The sequence below is a fragment of the Pleurodeles waltl genome, chromosome 8 (assembly GCF_031143425.1).
Source record: "Pleurodeles waltl isolate 20211129_DDA chromosome 8, aPleWal1.hap1.20221129, whole genome shotgun sequence".
Classification (NCBI taxonomy): Eukaryota; Metazoa; Chordata; class Amphibia; order Caudata; family Salamandridae; genus Pleurodeles; species Pleurodeles waltl.
This window is the reverse complement of record NC_090447.1, coordinates 1,186,364,615-1,186,389,660: the sequence shown is the minus strand read 5'-3', so window position 1 is coordinate 1,186,389,660 and position 25,046 is coordinate 1,186,364,615. Positions and strand designations below refer to the sequence as shown.

The following is a 25,046-nucleotide window of genomic DNA, read 5'->3' as shown; positions in this document are numbered from 1 at the left end:
CCAAAGAGATATTTAGGGATTTATTTCTCGGCCAATATAGGAGACCTGTACGATCTAAACTTTGCTCCATTACTTCAGAAAACTCAGGCTCTGCTGGCACGCTGGGGGTCCCTTCCTCTCTCTATACTTGGTCGAATTACGTTCATTAAAATGTCAATCTTACCACTCTTCAATTTCTTGTTTGCGGCCATCCCGTGTGTTCTAACGCAAAAAAAACTCAGAAAACTGGAATCCATATTTCGCCCTTTTATTTGGCAAAACCGGAAGGCTCGAGCCACATTAAGTATACTATATGCGGATAAAGAAAAGGGGAGATTAGCTCTGCCGAATTTGAAAGACTATTATTTTGCTTTTTTTGCACATTACTGCGCTAGCTTCAAAATGGATCATTTGGCAGGCTCTAGGTTTTTTACTAATTTTCGGGTTTTAATATGTAGGGAGCATAATACTCGGAACCCAGCACTCTTGGCAAAATCGCCTAAAAAAGTTTGCTATAAAATTTTCAAATGTTTTTTTAAGAGAAGATCAGACTTCTTTAGAAAATATTCAATCCGATTACATTTCGACACTCCTCTTACACAGATCTTGCTGCACTCTGGTGCTCAGCTTAATTAAGACTCAGTAAGGAAATGGGAGCATAATAGATTCAGTAAAATTGGGGATTTCCGTGCCAATGTCAACTGGGAAACTCCATTAAATATTCTGTCTGCTGTTAAAAATGATTTCCTGTTGGTTGGATCTTATAATATTTTGTTACATATTTTAAGGGATTTAGACGTCAATTCTATTGTTAACGACCAGTTGTTGGTCTCAGAATTGGTCGATCCTCCTGGGATAAGGACTGTGGGGTCGTGGAGAAGGCTTCTGGCAGACAGGGACAAAGCAGATTTTGGTATAAAAGCTCAAAGGAAATGGGCTCGTCAGGACGACTTAGAGCTTTCAAGTGAATGCTGGGAGACCATTAATAGTCTGAATTTCTCAGTTCTTAAAGGGGCTAACTGGCATCGAATGATATTTTTTGGCAAATGGTTAATGTATCGAACCCCGCAGGCCCTGTCTCGCATGGGTTAATATTTGAGATGAGAATGGAGCACACACGAATAAAGTTCATAAATTCTCAATTCTGTTCATGGATCCTTGAACTTAGAGAGTTTAAGCAATTTAGAGATTTTAAGCAAAAAGCATAATGTAAAGCAAATGTGGCATCAATATGACAAGTAATAATTACAAAAAGTGTACTATTCCATTGGCAAATTTAATATACATAATACAGAGATAGCATAATTCCACGAAATAACATACAAAAAATTATGACAAAACTACTACTATACACAACTGGTGTTGCACATAAAAGCTTGGCAGTGTTTTCTCACACATTGCATATTTGAATCAATGGTGAAACATATTCATCTTTTTCCTTTCCATCCAAATGAAAGAATTGATCTTGAAATTCAACCAATTTCAGCCGACACGTGTTTCGTCCTGTGAAGGACTTTATCAAGGCTTATTCTTTTTAAGTTTATTAAGTTCTATTGAAATAGGAATTTCCTAATTTCTTGCGAAACCACGGCAAGTCTGTACTTATTGGTCTTCAATGAAGTAAATAGTTTGGTATTTATTAGGTGTTTAAGGTCACAAAAGCAACCTATACTGTCAGGAATTGGTCAAAGGTAAAAAATGTATGGTATCTCCCGCCTCACGATTGAAGATTTAAAAATCCAACATATCCGCTTTGCTCAGGGACGAATGTCTCGCATGGGGACCGGCTATGCCGATATGTGTTTTCGTTGTACAGAAGTAGGAGTGGCAGGCTGGACTTATGTGATTGCGACATGCCGATGTATACAGGGATATTGTGATGGAATTTTTGTGATGTTAACAACTATGGTGCCGCTTTCCATATCACCCAGCATTTGGCTGATGAGCTTGGGTTACAATCCTGAGACAAGGCTCCCTTCTAGGTGGGAGAAGCTTGTATTTATCGCCACTGCGGTTGCTAGGTCTCTTCTGTTGAGAAATTGGCGCTCTGAGCTGTCTCCCACTAGTCAAGAATGGTGTTGTAAGGTGACGCAAGTCAGGGCTCAGGAGATGAGATATGCTAGCAGAGTAGGTGGCGGTAAAAAGTTCTCCCTGATCTTTGGGGATTATTTCTTAGAAAAGCCTGGCTGATTTTGTTTATTTGTTTATGGCTCAAATTATTATTATTTTTTTTAATGATTATACACAACTTTTTATTTTTCACTGAAAGTGACAATGTATCTTGTTTTGTTTCGGTGTTATTCGATCCTGGTAAAAAAAAAAAAAAGATGTTGTCTTAAAACTTAAAGAACTGATGTTGAAAGAATCTGCCAAATGCTGTAAAGCTAAATCAGAAATAATATTTGAAACTAAAAATATTTGGAATAAATTTAGGGATGAACTTTATTTTTTTCTAAGCTGCAAAAACAAGTGATTCAATGGGTAAAACAAAACTGGAGAAAACCGGTGTAAAGGAATATCATGAAAGCGATTTAGAAGAAACATCAGGATATGTAGACTTGCAATCACTTAAAAGTGGATTAAAATTTGAATGAGTACTTGTGACAAAACTCGCAAATCAAGATGTTAATAGATCTGTTATTACAAATGTATACTTAACGATATTCAGCATGTAACCAGGAATAATTTTACTTTTGAAAACATAAATACTAAATAACCTGAAAATGGCAAATTTGTCATAACAGAAAAGGAAGATAAAGAGAGCTATGTAGTACTAACGAACTTTGACAATTATGAAAACAAGCATTACAATATGAAATGTCAGAACAGTGAGTAGAGTCGTTAGGCTTATTTCCTTTCTGAATTTGACATACGCATATCTTACATGCCTGTGTTTCAGAATGTCTTAGCCTTTGCTCTGTCTGGTTGTTATTTAGAGATTAATCTTGAAAAGTAATGGCCAGCACCAATTCTTCACCCCACTGTTATCTGATGACAATAGAAGTGTATCTTGCATTACAAATTCAGCCATGTACTTTACAACATCCAGAAGAATCTGTAATAAAGAATAGGCTGATTTTTGTGTTCAAGAAATGATGGTTAACCAGTCCTGAACTCAAACTACAAATTGAGCAGTTGCATCATGAGCCACCCATTTCTGGATACTAGAATGAGTGTCCCACCATTTCCTGTGACTTTCCAAGAAGGACATCAAATGTTATGTAGGTTCTTGCTCTATTTGTGCACGAGTTAAGAATTCAAGACAGTAACCAGCAAGCCTTAAAAGACCCAAAGGCAGCAAGGCCAATTATTCTCACAGATTTTTTTGAAGAGCATCCAATTGCAGGAATGCTTTCAGTCATTACGGTAACAGAAGACATTTGTAGTAAAATTGCACATTTCAGTTCTTTATTCATGTTGCTTGTTGCCCCAGAAATGGCTTGTGTTTGTATGAGATAGTTTTCATCTTCCTGGTTTACCTTGGAAAATCTTTTTGGCATAGGGACACAGTATATCTCTTTATTTTTGAAGGCTCTGAGTAAAGAGCTAAGCATTTAACAGGCAATGTAATTCAAGTACCGCCCATAGACCAATCAAAAGACAGACTATGGTCCAATATCTGATTTATGCTCTCTAAGCTACTTTTCCAATGTCACTCAAGATCACTGGAAGACGTGATTACCATATGTAGAATCTGCATACAATTCAGTGCATTCAGTGACAGTGTTTTCTCCCTTTATGTCATGTACTGGAGTGAAATAAAGAATGACAAGATAATTAATGTAGCTTCTGTCTCTTTTTCCACCCCACAAAGGGTACAAAAGGACTTGTCTACTGATATACAAGCCTCAAACATTTGCTTGCAAGAAATTACTGAATAGAAAAGAAGGGAAATTGTAAATTAGATTTGGAACACGGCTATCGCCTCAATTGTTACCTCTTACGGGTGTTTCTAAGATTATGCACTTGTTTTTATTGTCCCTTGACTATTCCTACAAATATGGCTTTCTCCTTCTTGCAATTTCACATTTCACAGATTAAACCTGTCATTAAAAGTTAATTTGCTGGTTGATCATTTCAACCCATCCTCCACTTCTGTTAATGGTCAAGAAGAATAGGAAGTTAAACATATATGTGCCTTTAAAGTAAGTTATGGTCTTCATTTTTTGATAAATGGGAAAGGGTATGAGGTACACCATTGGTCCTGGAACCCTGGAAAAAATATAATTTCTCCTCATATTCTCGATTGTTTTTTAATCTCCTGAGCATGTGCTATTTTAAGTCCACCAGTACACACTTCTTAAGGTCAACTTTGGTTATTTTCAGACCTTTTGCATGGGATACACTGTTACAACCACATGCTTAGCCCAGGGCTCTTAATAGGAGGCAGCTGTTGGCTGGCACCAGAGTGTGGCATGATATGGATCGCATTGTTTCAAGGCATAATGGATGCTGCATTACAAGTTATGCAGCGGACGCTGTTCAGCCATGAGTATGATCTTGCCCCAGACATGGGCATTTCATGTTACTGTCCTAGGTTCAGCCTAGAGAATTGATAAAGGATAGTTCAACACCCATGCTAGTTAACAAGAAGCTGCCATTAGGACTTAAGTCTTGGCCTCTTGGAAATTAGATAGTCTTACCTGCTCCACCCATTGATTTTTTAAAATGAAGGTGGTAGAACAGAAGGATGTTTAAGACCAGGAGGCCAATATTACAAGAAGTTGTTTAGTTACCGGAAGTACCATTTATTCATATGAACAATACTAATAGATATGGTGGTAATGTACTTTCAGGTTTTGCATGGGTTTATCGGCACTAGTTATCATAATGAGTCCGTTGCTTCTTCTAAACGGGCTACATTGGGTTTTGTTGTGCTTTCTTGCATTTTGCAACTTAATGTTTATTTTCTTTTGTCTATTTTTGTTCACCTTTTGAGAGTTTTTTATGCCTTTTGCCTTTTCCTATCATTAGATAACATCTTAAGTTTCCTTTAGCTTAAATCTTCTTGATGGTCTTTGCCTAGCATCTCCATCCTGTGCTTTCAGTTGTTGTGGAGGACCACAGCAAGACACCTGGGGAAGGTCATGCCTATCATTTCTTCTGCAAACGCAAACAGAGTGAGAGAGGAGTGACAGTCTTTTAACACATAGATGAAAGATATAATCAATATGTTTTGTATCCCACTGCCCCTGTTAGGAGGCATTGTTCTGATATATACCCACATATGGCTAAGAATAACGGTTGCATGGCATCTGAATGGTAACAAATTCAAGAATGAAAAATACATATCCTAGGAGTTCTGAATGATAACCAAGGCTCTTTCTCGCCCCATCAGCAAATACTAAAAACAGAGTCACTGCACACCTCCATGCATTTTGTGCCCTGTCAAACGAACTTCAAGGCCCAACTATGACACCAACGCTAAACATAATTCAAGCAAAACCAATTCCAACTATAGACTACGGCTCTGACGTTTTGCTGAGGGAGACGCAAAATATTTGGATAATATTATCTCCAAAACATACAGGGTGATCGTCTGCCTTCCGTGCAATGGATCCGCAGCTCAAATTCATCTCGAATTTGGATTGGTCCACCAAATACCTGTCCGGCAAGGGGCTTTTTTGGGGACATGCTTTAAAGTCCGTCAAACATAACCTGACACATTAGATCACCTGCTTGAAGAAAGCCCTAATAGCTTTGTAAATAAGGAGTCTAAGGGACAGTCTGATGAGTTTTAAGATTTTCAAGAGATATCTCACAAAAAAGATGCGTTCTCTTTCCCTTCTGGAGGACAGAAACATACTAGCACAGCGTGCCCATGCTTGGAAGGTGATTAAGAGTTACTCCTTGCTCACTGAGCAATCCTACCTGGATGTAAGTTAGTCCATGGTATTAAAAAATAAGCTCATGCTGTTTTGATTTGGAGGGCTCCAATCTTCCAACTTGTCCTCGAAACAGCTTAACAAAAAACACAGAAAGAAATGCAGGCTCCGTAACTTCACTAGAAAATCCATTCAACATACTGTACGTGCTTGCCCAGTGTTGTCAACTACTATATAACATATATGGGACACTCAGTATTCCAGAGAACAAGGGTAATAAACTACAAATCAAACTGTGTTCCCCTAGGAATCATTTGATCATTAATTCATTAATCACGCTACAGGGATTCATTAAATCCTCCAGGACAAGAACAGGCGTGTGGCGTCATACCTTGAATAATGTGTTTTTATCGGCTAACACCTACTGATTGGCGTGACATTCTAGAGTAACAGTGTAGGTTTCTTCCTTGACAGAATTCAAGTTTGTGCTTACCTCTGCTCATTATATGATAATATGTGTACACATGGGCTGCACAAATGCAAGACATGTTTGTGTTGATGAATAGCACTGCTGGTTTCAAACTCTGTTCTCATGATGACATCTTTTTTGCGTCTTTCTGGCTGACAGGCAGCCATTACATCAATTGCACGCTTGTGGTTATCTGCATGTATTAAGTATAGCATGCTTTTAGTCGTCTGCATGAATGAAATATAGCATGACATTCAGCCTAAGGAGACGGACCATTCACACAGCTGTTACGACGTTCCTAAATGTGTTTCCAGGTTTTTGGTGTTGCCCAAGGTTTGTTGCATGCACCATGGATGCATATTCTGTGACAGAACTATTGTCTTCACCTCCTCTCCATGTTATATATATAGAATTGTTTGACTAATTGGCTCTTGGACTACTTTTTTGCAGATTCTTTCTGCCTAAATTAATCATCATCATATATGAATTGGAGTGTTCTGGTCAGGGGCGACTATGTTTTCTCGTAGACACGCTTTAATGATTCTCATATGTGGAAGGGTATCACTGATAGTTGCTTTTTGCCTTGTAGGTTGCTACCTTTCTAATGTCCTGATGACGACTGTGTGTGATTTACCTTGAGGGGGTTAAAACGTTGATTGATTAGGGTTCACTCATATCATTTGACAACAGAAACCAAAATGCTAAAATCACTGGATTTCTAAAGATATGTTGTGTGTCTTATGGACCGGGACTCTTTTGTATAGATTGTTAATATTGTCAGTGTAATTATTCTTGTCTATGTATGGTTCACTCAATTGCACCTCCACTTCACCATCACTTGGAGCAGGTGCATTGCTTTCGATTACTGTGATCACCTTTCATATTCTTTTGTAAAGATCCTTTAACCAGCAGTTTAAGAGATCTCTTGTTCATTTGTTATCATTTTGGCCATGCTCAATTTATGATTGAATAATTACTAGGGTAACACAGTTTTATTTGTAGTGTTGTTAACTGACAGAAGGTGCTGGTTAAAAAAGTTGTAGCTCACATTATGCATCTGTTCATATAGGAATGCTGTAGCAGTATCTATGCAATGAACTAATATCATGCAGTGTCAGCTTTCTGGAAATTCCTGATCATTGTGGAATAAGAAATTGAAACTGACAGGGGCAAACTAAGCACAAAACGATGTCTAGTATAATACCCTAGATTTGTTTTTATTTATTTATTCCCTTCAGCATGTCATGTAAGTTGTTTATTATTGGCAATGGTTTCATGATTTTAATTATTAACTAAGCATTAGTACATTTTTGTACCTTTTTTGGTATTACATATACAAGGATTAGTTCACCATGAATGTGAAATGACTATGTACAAGTACTGACCATGACAATAATGTTGGAAGCAATTCTTAAAAACCAAATGAACTAACTATTGGAAACACAATCAAACACTATCAGAAATGGCTTTGTTTATACTGCACAACAGTTATTTCCTATACCGAGATATTATTCACAGACAAAAGAGCGGCCGAGTAATTGGTCTCAGATTTGCTCCCTCTCACGCCAACCTATTCATAGGTAGGTTTAAAAGGGAGCAAATGATTATGGATAACGTGTCACAATACAAGAACTAAATAATCTTAACACTCATATTCCCTCATACAGTTTTTATGTCATGGAAAGGTTTCAAAGAAGATCTAATTACTCAACAAGTATCAATAGTATAGACAGTTGGGTTGTCACTGTAAAGAAGCTAGTATTATGTTTTTGGATTCTGAAATTCATATTTCTGCAGGGATCGTACAATGTAAACCTCACAGAAAGATTACTTCAATTAATAATATTTTACATCCACAACCAGGATGTCCTAATACCAGAAAGAAAACAAATCATATGATGAAATTCTGAGAGCTAAAAATAAATGCAGTGAAACTAAAAAGAAAAAATGAATACACTTAACTTGTTTTAACCAAAGAAGATACAAGAATAAGGTAATCAACAAAAGTGTTATTAGGGCCAAATGTATTCAGAAAAAGTACTTACTAAAAATACTGCAGAAGTTAATATCAAAAGAAACTAATGCGGAGACCGCTGTTTTTATTACTACATATTAAAAGGAAAGTGATCATCTTTGTAAAACTGTTTGTAACCTTTGCCACTTATTAGGGTATGCCCACATTTGAAAGAGTATGTGACCCCCAGAATCACCATACAAATGGGGTCACACATTGAAAATACATTTTTAGTCCTAGTGATACAATAAGTTGTGCATTAAAGAAAGGTAAATAAACATGGATAGCCAGGCGAGAAAAAGCTTTAAGGTGGTCAATGTAAATGCTGTAACTTTACATATGGTAAACTATAAACTTTTACAGACAACAGAAGACAGATTATTTGAGAAACGAATTAGTGCCTACATTATTGCCCATGTAAGTAGAGGGGTCCACCATTAGACCACTTAAAGAAACACAGCTTGAGCACTTCAGATCTATTTAAAAAAAGTTTAGATCTGAAACATCCTCTGACAATCCATTTTAAGAGGTTTCATAAACAATGTAAATTTTAAAAGTTATATTTGTCAGAATCACCCATATTTTCTCCTAGATTTGAGGGGGCAGGAAAGAGATCCCAATTAAGAAAATACCTGCTGGATAAATAAATTACAAGCAGGGGAACCAGGTTTAAATATAGACTCTGAACACAATTTTTTTTATGAGACTAAAATGGCTGATTTGCAACCTTTCACTGTGCCCACTGCAAGGCTTTGCTGCGTTAACAGATTACAAACAACAACACATCAGAAAGCTTTTCTGCCGATGATCAAGATGCCACATTCCACAGCAGGCCACAAACCTCTCTCAGCATCCACTATAAATAAGTTTAGTAACAGGACATCCAGCTACAAGGGAGACATCTACTACCTCACGTGGCAAGTTGAAGGAACTCAGCTGTCACCACTCAGTCTTCATGCATGGAGGTGTAAGATGCAGCAATTTGGGTGCATTTGTTACTCCAACAGAAGGTCCTACCAAAAAGGTAGCTCAATCAAATGAAATTGCCAAAGTTTGAGATCCCTAGGTACCATACTCTCCTACCCCAGTCCAGGACTTTAAGATGACCTGGGCTTGTTGTGTCTTGACTCCTCATAAATCGGGGCAGGAGAGTCAACAGCATAAGGACTTGCAGGTGACCTGTGTGCATTGCATATGGAATGAGACTCCCAGTGACTTTACTGGAGGAAACTCCAATTCTCAGTATTCTTGACATAATTTCTTCCGAGGATTGGTAAACAGATCTAACCAGAGCATGCACTCGTAGTTATTCTGTACTACCTGAGGATGAAGATGTCATTAGTGCATGAGCGGTGTACCAGCTAACGCCTGCTCAGTTCACAAGTGGTTGGTCACCAGGAAGATCTGCTGCTGGTCTAGCCACATCCAAAGGCATATGTCCTCTTGGCACAGGATTCAGGACCTGACTCGGCAGTGCTTTTTGCAGTACAACATTAAAGTAATGTTTGCTCATGAGAATGTGCACTTGCCTCCACTTGATGGTTGGTAAGATAGCTTTCAAGGCCAACCAGATTGCATGAAGCTCCAACAGACTGGTATGGAGGTGGCATTCTACTGGACACCAGAGGCTTCTGATCTCCAACTCTAGCAAATGTCCCACCCCTACATCACAGCAGCAAAATGCATGTGTAAAATGTGAGTTCTGTTTGGGGAAGTACAAGCAGCGTGCCACAAGTCAGGTTGGTTTCTGTCTGTCACCACAACATGTCCTCGGTCATTACCTGTGAAATCTAGATCAAGTTTGACAGGTTTCCCCGATACTAGGCCCACTGAGATCCAAGGTTCTGCTGCAGAACACCTGGCACACAGAACAAGAATGGTGCCCAAGACTAGGCGCGTAAAACCCTCAGAATCATCCTCACTAAGACCCATGACCGAGCCCGAAACTTCAGTATAATATTCTGAATGTCCAGCATTGGCTGAGGCAGTGGAAACACATTGAATGCCATTGTGTCCTGGATAGCCCTAACAAAGGTAATCCACTGCATGGGGCTCTGGTGGGATTTCGGCTCCAGATAGAACTGAATTTGCTGTGACACGAGAACATTAGGAGAACTAAATTACATTGAGAACTTAAAGCCTAATAGTGGGACTATTGGAAGAGGTATTGCATGATTTAAGAATTCATACATGTAGAGTAAAACATCACGTAGATGTCTAACTACAGAAAGGAAAAAAAGTAAAGTAAAACACTACTATCTACATTGATGAAGAGGTACTGAATATAAAAGAAATATGTCACTACGTACCTGTGGGCTAATTCATGTTTTTTCATTTGACAATGGTAAATCAACATCTGATTAACTATTTACTACAAGTGGCATTTTTATGTTTATTCATTTTTCTAATAGAATCGTAAACTTATCAAATTAATTTCGAATATTTGGCAAGAAGCGCCAATAACCTCGGGTGCAAAACCCATGCAGGCATTTCTGTGGTTTGCAGAGTGTTAATAAGTTGATAAGGATTGTTTTCAATAAAAAAAAAAGCAATGAACGTTTGTAGCCCCTACCAACGATAATAAACTATCCATGATTAACAGTTGACACTACTTGTCCGGTGTTGATATGTTGCTAAATTGGCCATGTGGTAGGAAACTTAGAGGACTAAAAAACAAATTATTGGAGTTTTTAAAAGATCGCTATTTAACATCATAATCTAGGAGTTTTTGCATTAAAAGGAGGACTGGTGTAATGTATGACACATCGCACTTCGACAAGCCTCGCAGCCGCTAATGATGCTGCATTTCTGATGAGCTGCAGTACAATGAAGCACTAGGCCTAATGCAGCACTTGGAGGTCAGGGGCTAAATCCTACTGCAAAAGTCTATAGCACAAATTGGGTTTGTGCCTTAATTGCCCTGAGTTTGCATTTTTTGACGAATAGGCAGCGAAAGTTACTTTAGATCCTGTTTAATGATCTTGCTGCACAGCGCTTTATGGCTAGTACAGAGCTAATGATAGGAGGGCGCAAAAATGACTGAACAGGCAGAGTGTGCTTTCAACTCGTAATAGATGAATGTGGAAGAAAGGAAATAAATAAAATTTACACTTCATTATGCCCTTCACGTCTAGATTTAAATGACGTCACTCATCTGCCGGTCGCAGCCCATAGTAGAAATACATCAATCTTGTATTTAGAAAAATACATAAACAAATTGAACAAGAAAAATACAAGAGCATTGCTTGTCTTCACAACAGAAACATTAAAGGCAAGCAAAAAATACCCAATTTCTCTACCCCAAAATAAATAAGAATTGTAGGACCGGACATCCTTGGTATGGTATTCCTTCAAACGTTTTGCCTTCACTCCTCCTGTTTTGTTAAATTTTTTTTTGTTGGCATTAGGACTTTAACCAGTGCTAATCTGCTTATGCTCTCCCCTTCATACATGGTAAAATTGACCTACATCTAATTGACACAATTTATTTATTTGCAAGTCCCTAGTAAATGGTACTACATGTGCCTAAGGCCTGTAAATTAAATGTTACTAGTGGGCCTGCAGCACTCATTGTGCCACTCACAAAAGTTGCTTTTTAAAACATGCTTTTGCCTGCCTTGCATCCTATCGTGCAGTTTTAAACTGTCATTGCGAACTGTCAAAATAAACCTTTTGACAAGCCTACATCTTCTATTTTAGTACATATGTGACCCCTACTGTAGGCCACATAAAGGCTCATAAAACAGGCTGCATTGTTCTTAAAAGGTAGGACATATGTACTTGAGTTTTACATGGCCTGGCAGTGAAGAACATAGGGCCAGATGTATCAAGGAGGCCTTTTGCGAGTCGGAAATTGCGATTTTTAAGAAATCGCTATTTCTGATTCGTAAAATGCAATGTATCACATTTGCAAATCGGTAATAGCGATTTCTTAAAAATCGCAAATGCTATTACCGAATCGCAAATTGCGATACCGGCCCCATTCACACCTATGGGCCTGTAGGCCCATATCTGTGATTTTTTTGCATTTCCAAAATTTCGATTTCTTGACCAGAAATCGCAATTTTGGAAATGCAAAACCCCAGGGTGCTGGGGGCCTAAGGCCCCCTATGCTGCACCCCAAAATAATTTTTTGCAACATGTAAGGTGTACACATGCCCAAAGGGCACGTGCGCTTTACATGTAAATTTTAAAAATGCATTTTAAATGCATTTTTAAAATTTGCACATGGTTACCACCAAGTTCAACTTGGTGGTAAATAGCGATTCCTAAATGCCCAAATCGCATTTAGGAATTGCTTCTTACATGTGCTTAGAAATCGCAAATAAGGAATCCTTGTTTGCGATTTCTTATTTAGAGAGTCGCATTTTAGCGATTCCTTAAAATTGCGTTCAGAATGTCTTTCATACATTCTGAAATGGCTTTTTGCATTCGCAAACGGGCATTCGCACCATTTACGAATGCAAAAAGCTTTCATACATCTGGCCGATAGTCATTTTTAACTCTTGCAAGGTCTATCTCTCTAATTGACAAATACTGAGTTATCTTATTACAGTTAATAAGAGATCATTTTGGCCTGCGAGCAGACAGGGGTATGCTGTTAACACTACATTGAACCGTAATTCAAAATAATTTTTAATGGTAAAGTCAGATTTTAAGTCACAATTCTGAAAATGACACTTTTAAAATGTTTTGTCATTTTCTTGTCCTAACTAGAGGGGCATATAAAGCTCCAGAGGTCTATCTGCGACTATCCAGATAATCTGCTGCACTAGACTTGCAACCAGACCTGTCGGAACCCTGCTGGTCCTCTGCTGGAATGAGTTCCTGAACCCCAAGAGGTGACATCAGGTCCAGGACCCTTGGGCTGGCATTGGTTGAAAGCCCTCTACAGAAGAAAAGGTGAGTTTGTGACAATCGCCAAACCAAAGCTCCGGTGAGATCTGTTCTTTGCATTACAGCAACCGTCAGCAACGACCAGCAAAGCGAGAGTTGCACTCTGCACTAAAGCAACGTCAGCCCACAGTGACCACCAACGCCAAGCTACAGCAACACCTATCCGCAACGCCCAAAGAGCTCTTCAGATTACAGCGACAACAGTCCTTGATGCATGGTCTGTTCTTTGTACTGTAGCGATGACCATTCGCAATGCTCTACCTGCTCCTAGCGGCCTCCTCCACAGTGAATGGAACTCTTTGCGCTGAACTCCGTGGATCTGTTTGTAACCATTACTGCTAAGGCATTTTAGAAGCTTGCCCCCGGTGCCATGGTTTACTGATTCTTTATACAAAGAGAAGAAAGGTTGTAAACAATTAGAGAGATCCTGGTGCAAATCCTACTCTGCAGATGAAAAGTTAATGTATAAGAATGCCTTATGGTCGTAACACAAAAATTGTCATAAAGCTAAAGCTTCTTATTTTACATAGAAAATTATCAAAACTAAAAACTATCCCAAGACTCTTTTCAAAGTGGTGAGGTTGCTCGCTGATTCGTCAGAACTGATTCCAATCATCCTAATGTCCCAGATTCAGTGTGATGAAATCGTTGATTTCTTTGTTAGTAAAGATGACGATATTAAAGACACTTTCATTACTGCAGCAGTGGTTCAGAAACCAATTGGTGTTCCTAAAGCTAGGTCCATTCTGGCAAACATTGAGCCTTTGGTGCTTTTTATCCACTTTGAAATCAATGCTCCCCTCTAGAGCCCCTCCCTCCAGACATCATAGGCAGGCTTTTGCAACATAATTTAGAGCAGATTCTCTGACTACTAAATCAGTCGCTGCAAAATAGGATAGTCCCAAATAGTTGGAAAACAACATTAGTCACTCCTCTGTTGAAAGAAACTAACACTGATTCCTTGGTATGATCAAATTATAGGCCAATATCCCTTGTATCTATATTTTCAAAACTGTTAGAAAAACATGTGACTCTGCAAATAACAAACAATATAGAACAGAATGATCTGCTCCATGCTTCTCAATCAGGCTTTCGTGCCAGATACAGCACTGAATCAGCGCTTCTAGGGTTCAAAGAATTCCTGAGATACAAACGGGATTAGGGTGGGCAGCTACACTTCTGTTATTAGACCCGAGTGCAGCCTTCAATACCGTTAATCATAATATTTTACTCATGAGGCTTGATGAATCGGGTATTCAAGGCAAGGCATTAGCATGGAATAATTCTTTCCTGGAGAATCATCTCTTGCAGTTGCACACCAATCAATGAAGGTCGAATCTACTTCCTCTTACGTCTGGCGTGCCCAAATGCTCTATTCTGAGTCCACTACTTTTAAATCTCTATGTGAGGCCACTAGCTGATATTGTTGAGAGCTTCAGCCTGACCCTTTTCTCGTATGCAGATGATACCCAAATTGAGGTATCTTTGTCCCCAAATAACAACCAGACTGCTGCAGCTTTACCCGCCTGTCTCTAGCAGTGGCACACTGGATACATGCTAACTTCTTGAAGTTAAATGGAGATAAGACACAGATTCTCCTAGTGGGTATTCCGTCTACATCTAGGGGCCTGCATTTGTGGCCAGAGTCTGTGGTTCTCCTCCACATCCTGTACTTTCTGTAAAAACATCTGGGACCCCTGCTGGACCAGGAGTTGACTATGAAGCAACAGATTATTAAGGTGGCCGACACTTGTTTTGGCCTATTAAAACGGATAAAGAAAATTGTCTATTGTATTCCGCTTTCAACCTTGCGTATCGTTGTTCAAGCATTAGTTACTTCAATACTGAATTACTGGAATGTTCTTTATCTTGGGGTGGCCAAAGCCTTGCTAAAGCATCTTCAAAGTGTAAAAAATGCTGCTGCACGTCTGTTGCTTTGTCCCATGCAGTTCACTAGCTCTGGTAGCTTGTTAAAATCCTTCCACTGGCTGACTGTTGAAATTCAGGTGCACTTCAAGGCTCTTTGTTTTGTGAATGCATTTCTCCATAGCACCTCTCTCCTCTATTGGAGATCCTTGGTCACTTGTTACTCCCCAAGGCGCACCCTTAGGTCTAGTCATCAGAAGTCAGCTGTCATCCCCAGAATAAGGAGGGTCTGCCAAGGTGATCAGTCTTTCCTTTTTCTGGGACCTAAACTTTGGAATACTCCCCTGTTGCTTCTGAAAGAATGTTATTCTTTCTCAGCTTTTCGAAAATTGTTGAAAACTTGGTTGTTTCAATGAGCTAGGTTATAATGTCTTCTCTGTTGCTTCTATTTCAGCGCTTTCTGTCATTGAAGCTAGCGCTGGGAAACATGGTTTGGTAGCCATGCGCTTCATAAATTACGCAATTAATCAACTCGGAGGATAAATCTTCAATGGAACTAACTTGATCCCTGTATCAAACATGCACACCATTGCGCTCAGCCTGAACTTGGGACTTTTCCAAAGTCTAGCATCACCAGATGACTGCAGGTGGCACTTTGTGCTTTTTTTTTTACCTAGAACTTTGAAACTGAAAATCTCTAGTTCTACTGATTGGATTTTTGTGGTTTTGGTACCACGTATGTATTAAATGTACTCTACCTTTCTAAATTACAGTTTTTTCACTTTATTCCTGTTTGTGTGCTGCATAATATTTTATAAACCCAATTTAAAAAAATCACATATAATGTCCTGAGGTATTAAATATCAGTTTACATTCAGCACCGTTCTTGATGGTTACCATATAGGTAAAGTTTTTCCTACTTGGGAGTTTTGCTTGATTCCGCTGGTAGTTGGGCACACATGACTATCTGTTGCACAAGGCTCTGTAAAACTATTGGGGTGCTCTTAGATTTGCCCCAGCCATTCAGCCATGAGACCATTACCCCTCTTCTTGAAGTTTAGAAGGCTGGGGCTATGCCAACTGCTTCACAATACATGATGAGGAAAAACGCTTTTGTAGGAGACCTCCCACCCCCATCCTCAATGGAGCTCTGTTTCCCTTTTTTAGGAAGACAATATCAACTTAGGTCCGCTATCCCAAGGGTTATAAAAACTGCCTTGCTTGCAGTAAAGGTCAGAGTATCCCATGGCTTGCTTGTGTCAACAGACTTTATTACATTTTATCTTTTTGGTGAATACTATGTTATTTACACCAAAAGGTTTTTAATTCCACCTATAAAGAAACATTGATCCACAAACTACAGAGTATCGCTCAGATTCATGCATTTGTTAGGAAATAAAGAGGATGGGTGGGATATTTCTTGAAATTAGCTGTCTTCTGCAGGAAATCCATGGATTGATAATCATGTATGAATTGTATTGCATCTAATAAGGTATGCTGTAGGGTGGGAGTCTATTCCATAATGTGACACTTTATTTGTCAATATTTATGCACTGGTATGGCTGTGAATGGTACTGACATGTGCAATGTTGGCATGTTTCTGTTACGTGTGACTCTAAATAAAGAATTATGATGATGGTGATGATGAAGTACTTTACACATTGCCTTTAAGCTAAAGCTACCAGAGGGTTAAACACAGGTTAATTTAGTGACTTTTCTGATTCACCTTGGCAGGGATTGTGGTTGTTTTCTGAGTAGCACCTCTCTCAAGCAATAACACCAATTTCTTACAAGAATTAAAAACGCAGCGGTGAGGAAATGAAGCTGAAATATATGTCCTCACCTTCAACGCATCTTCGACAGCTCCCCTACCCTCTTTCCCAAGTAAAATATTGTATGGGTATAATCGCTGGACCAGGTGCTTCACCGACATCATGGGGAAGGAATCCTAAAAAATAAACATTGTGATAAGAATGTAATGGAAAAAAACATTTGGGTTTTTAACAAAACACAATTCAGAAACTTAGTTTATTTCCGCATGTTTCAACGCAGTTATCAGGTGAGGGAAGGAGGTACTCTGTGAAACAGGTTTTCCAAATAAGACTATATATCCCTCAATCACATTATATTCCCATCGTTCTCATACGAACAGCCTGTACATTTATTCACTGAAAGGTGAGGAAATAAAGAGGGTGGGTGGGATCTTTCTTGACATGTATTCACTGAAAGGTTAGGCATGTGGCAGAGACGATACAATCAATACTCCAGCGTAGACAGTTCTACTGTCCCTCCTGGGGCTTCTCACTAGGTTCCATGCTGGGCTGCCTACATATTAATAGACCATTCTAAGGTGCTTTCCAGTGAGGTACTTATTAAGGACCTGTGGACCGGATGGATGATTTCCCATTGAAATATGGACCACGACAGAAAATAAAGGGTGCTTTCCCCTTACAGTCTGCACATTTTATTCCCGTTCATTACAAACAGGCCTCAAGAATTATCTTTACCTTCTCGGTGCTGCTGGTCTATCTATACTGTTTATGTGAAAATGTACTTAGCAGGGCATGCGCCGTCGCAGGTCTCCTGGTGCTATCGGGACAAAAAAGGTGATCTGAAGGAAAAAGGGCGGACGGTAAAATAGCAGAACAGCCAGCACGTTGGATATTACTGAGTCGAAGTATGCTGCCTGCTTTGCTGAACATAAAATGGCGAGACATTAACACTCTTTAAGTGTTCTCACTCTAGGTACCATGGAGAGTGTTAGAAGGTGATTGTAAGTGGGTACGTTTTTAAAATAATGTAATTTAAATAACACGAGTCTCATCTCGTCTGCTCGTTCCTTTTCACAACACATTGAACCCATGTAGCTTCAAACTTTATCTATGTCTTTTTCTATAAATTTCCGATATTTCACTACAAAGGAACGTTTTGAAATATTTAACTTTTATTTGTAAACCACTTTGGTACGGAGGCTTGAGTACAATGTCACCATTCCTTCTGTGAAAACAAGCTCTAATGTCATTCCTAAGATTCACTTTCACATCTAGTAAACATGCAATATCCTACATGCAGTAATCACCATGGGCCTTATCACTCAGCAGTCTTCAGTAACTGCTGTGATCCGCCACCCACTACTCACGAATCGTCAGTTACACACCCAGTAGCCAGGACCTGAGATCTGGGAGGGGCGAGGGAGAAGCGTGGATGAGCCATAAAGACAAGTGGGTTTGTCCGGAATCTTCCAGGTGTCTGAGAGCTGGGTCTGGGCCTATCGGATTGGCCCAGGGCTTAATATGTAAATAAAAACGTGTCGGTGCCCAAGTCCCCCCTCTTAAACACGCTGCTGCTGCAATTAAATGTGCGAGAACAGATTACTGAGGCAGCCTAATCCTGCAGCTACCTCGGGCCTCTTCTATCCATTTAAAGCCACTCCCTGCCCTTCAGCTCATTCTTGCAGCTTTCTGTTTTCTCCCTTTGTGACACTTTTTCGTTTTTCTCTTCCTCCGTCTTTCCCATGGGTGTCTTTTGCTCGCAGTAAATGCTTGAGAAAGAAAAATAAGTGCCGGCCCCTCATAAAGAAGTGCTGGTGTCCCACACTGGAAACAACAGGCACAAATTAAGCACTCCACTCTCCTTTTTCTTGCTTCACCCTTATGTCCCACTGACCTCAGCTTCTACTTGCTCCCACTTGACTCTTTTCTCCTCCTACTTTTCTCTCTACCTTTTTCACCTGTTTGCCCTTCTCTTTCTCCACTTCACCCTCATATTTCTCTTACTTCACCCTCACTCCTTCTGGCCTTCCCTACTTTCACTCTCCCCTCTAACTGCGCGTCAACTTACTCTCATTCCACTTCACCCTTCTATTTCCACCACACCCTTCTCTCTTTTCCTTGCCCTTTTCTCTCGTTCACACCCTTCTACCTCTTTCTCCCCTCCTGTCAATCTTGCTTACACGCCTTTGTCTACCCCTTACCATCTTCCTTTTTTCTCACTATCCTCCCTCTTGTCTCAACCTCCCCCATTACTCTGCAGTCTCTCTGCTTCACCATCTCCCCTCTTCATCTCACCGGTCTTTCGTTCCACCTCACCCTTTACTCTCCACCTCACACTCTCCTGTTATGCTCACCTTCACTGCTGCTCCCTATTTGGTCATGGTTTTGTGTATGCAAACAAATGAGGAGTGCGCATGAGCTTGTGTATATAATCAGTTCTGGCACTTCTCTCTCTGGATCTTTGCGGGACAGCGCAAAGCACTCAGTCCCATTCTGTAATCTCTCTTTGGGCTTCCAACCATGCCCATGTCACATCAGTCACTTACATTGGTCCATGGACTTGCCTTTTAAAATCCGCTTGTTTTCATTTGTGAAAGGCAAGCATACCTTATGCCTTTTCTGGTGTTTAGCCCACCTACACAGCACCAGTAAACTACTAAAAACATACGAGGTTCGATGTATTCAATCCAGACTACTTTATCTGCTTATTTTCTACGCAGCGCGATTGCGCTGCATTTTACATAGTGCGATAGCGCTGTGTTTTTAGCTCTAACTTGAGCAAATGCGAGACCTGTTGCATTGAAAATGCTTGATTTTTGTTTTGTTTAGCTCACCACATTCTAAACAGTGGATGTACTGAGGCCTAAATCATATAGCACATACCCATGAACACAGATGATGTCAGCAAAGACCTGGGGTAATGCATATTTTCTCTAAATAAGCACAGTAACAACTGGAGGAGCATTCAGAGGTGGCAACTTGAACAACAAAACTAAACCAAACTTAAAATGTGGGCCTGTTTCTACCCTGTCTGCCTACCATGAGTACATCTTCAGAGTTTAATGACTGGACTTGTAATTTGATGGCTAGTTTCTCAACTTCTATTTTGCTGTCAGCCCCCTGAGCTAAATGTATCTTAAGGGGAACAAAGAGGAAAGGCATAGCTCATGTAAGTGACTCAAAAGTGAACTTTCTCTCCTGAACAGTGACTGCCAAGCTTCATCTTCCCCATTCTCATGTCTCCTGCCAGTCTCTCCCATTCCCATTACCCCCTCTTTACCCATCACCCGACCATGTTCATCAATCTGTCCTCCCTTTCGTTCTAGCACTATCCTCCAGTCTCTTCACACTCCTACTCTGGCCTCATCCCACCACTTATCATTTGCTCCATTAACATAGGAGTGACCACCCTTCTTTTCTCATCCTCCACATCTTTCACAAGCGTTGTCCTCAACCTTCACCCTTCTGAATTCTTCTCCCTCTGGTCACCTTTTATGCCCCCCCCCCACCCCAAACTCGGTATATGTGCAACATTCCCCTAGTTGCATTACTCAGTTTGCTCATCGGTACTCTTCTCCATCCATCCTACTTCCTCAGACTGCCTTTTCATCCTTCTACAGCCACCTCCCACACCATCTTCGCTTTCTCTACATTATGACGCTCATCACCCCCTACTCATTGTCATTTTTCTTCTCTTCCCTTTTAATCATTTCTTTCCTCATACTTCATCCACCTGTTTCCTAACCATCGTTTTATCTTATCCTTCCTTTTTTTTCATTATCCATCTTTTCTATCCTCACGCTCTCCTCTTATCAACCTCCATCTCTGCACCTCATCACCTTTTCCTCATCAAGATTCTAGAATCTTTGTTGGTTAGCCACCGCAGCCACAGTTCTGAAGGTGGATGTGGGTTTTTCAGGCTTTCAAGTGAAAAGATACCACCACTTCCACGTCTGTGAATTAACCTACAGTTAATATTGGTAGTGTTATAGGTGAGGTATGCACTCTACCTTCCAAAATGTCCCAAAATATCACATTTATACAAAGCTTAAATAAATGTGTTGTTTATCCAGATCAGGGTCACCTAGCAGCTTTGCATTTTTATATTGCTGCATCTGTTGATCCATTTAAAATAGTTCTAGGTTAAAATCTGCAATGAATGGAGCAGATGATGGATTATGTGGCAAATGTTACAAATCCATATTTACATATACAACATTACGGCTGTAGATTTGCATAATTTCAGTGGCCCTGACTATAATCGATTTCTGTTTACTCATGTGACAAAACAAGAGAATTTGTTGGGCAAGATAAATGCAAAGTCATGGGTGCCCCAAAGTTGTGTGCCCGTTCTTTATCCCCTTCGTTGCCAGTCCTTTTCCCCCTCAGGTGCCAAGCCTTTTTTGGGCTATTTGGGGCAGTTCACGCTTAGGCCCTCAGAACTTTTTGTCCACATTAGCTATCCATGCCAAATTTGCATCCTTTTTTTCCAACATCTTAGGGATTCTAGAGGTACCCAGACTTTGTGGGTACCCCTGAAGGAGACCAACAAATTTGCCAAAATACAGCAACAATTTCGTTTTTTTAAAACAAATTAGGAAAAAGGGCTGCAGAAGAAGGCTTGTGGTTTTTTCCCCTGAAAATGGCATCAACAAAGGGTTTGCAGTGCTAAAATCACCATCTTCCCAGCTTTCAGGAACAGGCAGACTCAATCAGAAAACCCAATTTTTCAACACAATTTTGTCATTTTACTGGGACATACCCCATTTTTACAATTTTTGTGCTTTCAGCCTCCTTCCAGTTAGTGACCGAAATGGGTGTGAAACCAATGCTGGATACCAGAAAGCTCAACATTTCTGAAAAGTAGACAACATTCTGAATTCAGCAAGGGGTAAGTTGTGTAGATCCTACAAGTGCTTCCTACAGAAAACAACAGCTGAAATGAAACAGCCATTTTTCTCCACGTTTTACTCTGTAACTTTTTCCTGTGATGTCAAATTTTTGAAAGCAATATACTGTTATGTCTGCTGGACTCTTCTGGTTGCAGGGATACATAGGGCTTGTAGGTTCATCAAGAACCTTAGGTACCCAGGGCCAATAAATGAGCTGCACCTTGCAATGAGTTTTCATTCTATACCGGGTATACAGCAATTCATTTGCTTAAATATAAAAAGTGAAAAATAGGCATCAAGAAAACCTTTGTATTTCCAAAATGGGCACAAGACAAGGTGGTGAAAAGCAGTGGTTATTTGCACATCTCTGAATTCCGGGGTGCCCATACTAGCATGTGAATTACAGGGCATTTCTCAAATAGACGCCTTTTTTACACACTGTCTTACATTTGGAAGGAAAAAATTTAGAGAAAGACAAGGGGCATTAAAACTTGTTTTGCTATTCTGTGTTCCCCCAAGTCTCCTGATAAAAAATGGTACCTCACTTTCGTGGGTAGGCCTAATGCTCGCGACAGAAAACACAACATGGACACGTCAGATTTCAACGTAAAAATGTGATATGTTTTTTGCAAAGTCTCTAATCTGTAGATTTTGGCTTCTAGCTCAGCTAGATTGGCCTAATTATATTAGACGGGGGCAGAAATGGCCTAAAAATTATTTGGCCCCCTTGGGAGCGGCCCTTGCCCAAGGGGCTGCTCCCCTCATGTCCATTAATAAAATAAATCCCTGGTGTCTAGTGGGCATTTCTGCTGCCCGATTGCATGCTTGCAGAGACATGATGCCACTGCTGGCCCTCTTCTCCCGAGTGGAAGAGAAATGCAATGCATTTCTCTTCCGCATTGCGCTGTAAGCATGCTTCCAGCGTGATGGGAGGTGACGTCTGATGAGGTCAGCCCGCTATTGCATGCTGACGTCATCGGACGTCACTGGGGGGGTCGGGGAGGAAGGGGAAGAGATTCCCCTTCCAGCCCTGACCTGGGGGGCTTGGGGGGTAGGCCCTTGTGGGGAGTGCTACCTCTACCCCTGAGGGCCGGTAACCGGACGTAATGGTTACGTCCGTAGAGCCTGAGAGGCGCAGCCATGGACGTAACCATTATGTCCAAGGCCAGCAAGGGGTTAAATTCCTTCTAATTACATTAGTAACCTTCTCCTTCTTTTTGCACCTCAGGAGATTGAGTGTAGGCAGGTCAGTGGCGGCAATGTAGACAGTGCAGTCAGGGAATTTTGCCTGTGCTTTTCTCTGTATAATTTGCACATACACTGCTTCTTCGCATTCATCATCTTTGTTGTATTAGTGAAACTTGGCAAGCCTTTTCAATTAAGAAGAGTCAAAAACTTGCCATTATCAGTGTTTTTTTGCTTAATATAGTGCCATAAGCAGGGCCATTGGAATTATGTGATTCTGTGGCTGCAACGTATTCTGCATAACTATGTATTTGCCACATATGGCACATAATCATCATCTGCTGCTTAATTTGCAGATTTTAGGAAAATAAAATGCTGTTGCTCAAATGAATCGAAAGCTACTAAACACGTAGCAACATGGAAGGCCCTTCTTAAAGGTCAACTGGTCACCTTTCAGTATCCTATTGTTGTATTTCGGCGCTAAAGTGGTACTAACAAGATGTAACCTTTTCCAAGACAGTGTTAACATGTAAAAATATAAAAATAAGTTGTACCATCACAAAATATACCACAGGACACAGAGTAATTTGCCTTATTTTGTCAAACCCTGCCACATAATTTGGTTTACCCCAACTGCATAATTCCACTGGCCCTGGACAAAACGTTTAGAATAACACCATAGCAGAAATAAAATATAACAAATTGCTAATAAGATATATATCTTTAACGTATGTTCACTTTCACTTATTTTTTTACAACTGCATAATCCTGTTCCTGCAAAACAAAAATGTTTTCATGCCTTACTTACTGTGCGACAGGAGCTTGAGGCCCCCATAGAGGGGGTGTCTCAGGTGCTCCTTCTATTTAGAAGAAGTGGAGAAGTGTGGCTCAATGGTTAGAGTGGCAGACCCTGAAGCAGAGATCTGGCTCAAGACCAGGGTTCAAGTCCCGCTTAGGCAGGTCTTGGGCTCAATTCCCCTTGACCAGATAATTCTCGCCTCGGTGCCTAATCTAATTCATGGGTCCCACTCTGCAACTCTGGGCAATAGCTTGCTTAATCTCCACAACGGCCCCAACAGCGCTTGGATGCCTGGCTTCACCCTGGGGGTGCTCAGGAGTGGGCGCCTCACAGGGAAAAGCCAGGAGGGGTTCCATAGCGGTATGTGTACAGCGCCTTGAGACCCTAACGGGTGAGTAGTGCGCTATACAAGTGCTAATTTACATTTTTTTACATGTTCAAAGTAATAGAGGCCCTACCGGGTGTCCCCAGGCACTTAAAGTAGTCCAGGGCATTGGCGGTATAGATCAAAGTCATACAATTAAGCTTTGATTGTGAACCTGAAGACCTTCGTGATTTTTGCATCAAGAAAAACAACAGAAGACTTTTTGTTTGCTTGTGAATGGGCCCTTGGGTTGGCCACAGAGATATCTGGCCCACCTGGCCAACCCTCGAGAACAAGCCTAGTTAGTTAAGCAGGTTTTCACACCAGTTAGTTCTGTCTTCTAGCAGTCATAAACTGACTATGAGGATCCACAACGAGGGAGGCATTGCAGTCCTAATATTGTTGGACTTTTCAGCAGCTTTTGATACTGTGTCCCACACTACTATGTTGGTCTGTTTTCATGAGATCAGTGTCCAAGGCCAGGTGGAAAGCTGGATGTTGTCTTTTTTTATTACTACGTGTGGCCAAGGCAGTCTTGGTCCATCACCTGTACGCCAAATTTCATGTGTTTAACTGTGCAGTTCCTTAGGACTCTTCTCTGAGCCCTATATTGCGTATCATCCATCTATGTAGCCCTCTAGCCAGACAACTGATCTTTTGGTATAGAGGTAATAACATATGCTAATGATGCACATCTTCAGCTAGATGGAGGCACTGTCTTCAGTCAAAGGAATTTTTGTTCTTGCCAGACCACAGTTGCGCTAGGACAAGAGGAAATTCTTCTTAAGCTTATCTCAGATAACACGGAGGGCCTGATTATAAAAGACTCTTCAACGACATGGTCTAGTGAATGATGGCCGATAGAATTGGGTTCCAGTCCCACCCTGGGGTACACATATCACTAATCTTGAGTTTTATTTTTGAAGACAACTTAAGTTGCCCTGCACAAATAGTCTTACCTCAACATGCGACCAATCTGTGATTC

General features: G+C 40.4%; 1 protein-coding gene across 1 annotated transcript in view; it reads right to left on the bottom strand.

The window, feature by feature from the left end:
• VWA8 (von Willebrand factor A domain containing 8) overlaps positions 1-25,046 on the bottom strand; it is a 1,423,713-nt gene that overhangs the window by 1,013,840 nt on the left and 384,827 nt on the right. Inside the window, exon 9 of the mRNA XM_069205432.1 lies at positions 16,893-16,997. Coding sequence (XP_069061533.1) covers positions 16,893-16,997 — 105 coding nt within the window. The remainder of the gene's footprint in view (positions 1-16,892; positions 16,998-25,046) is intronic.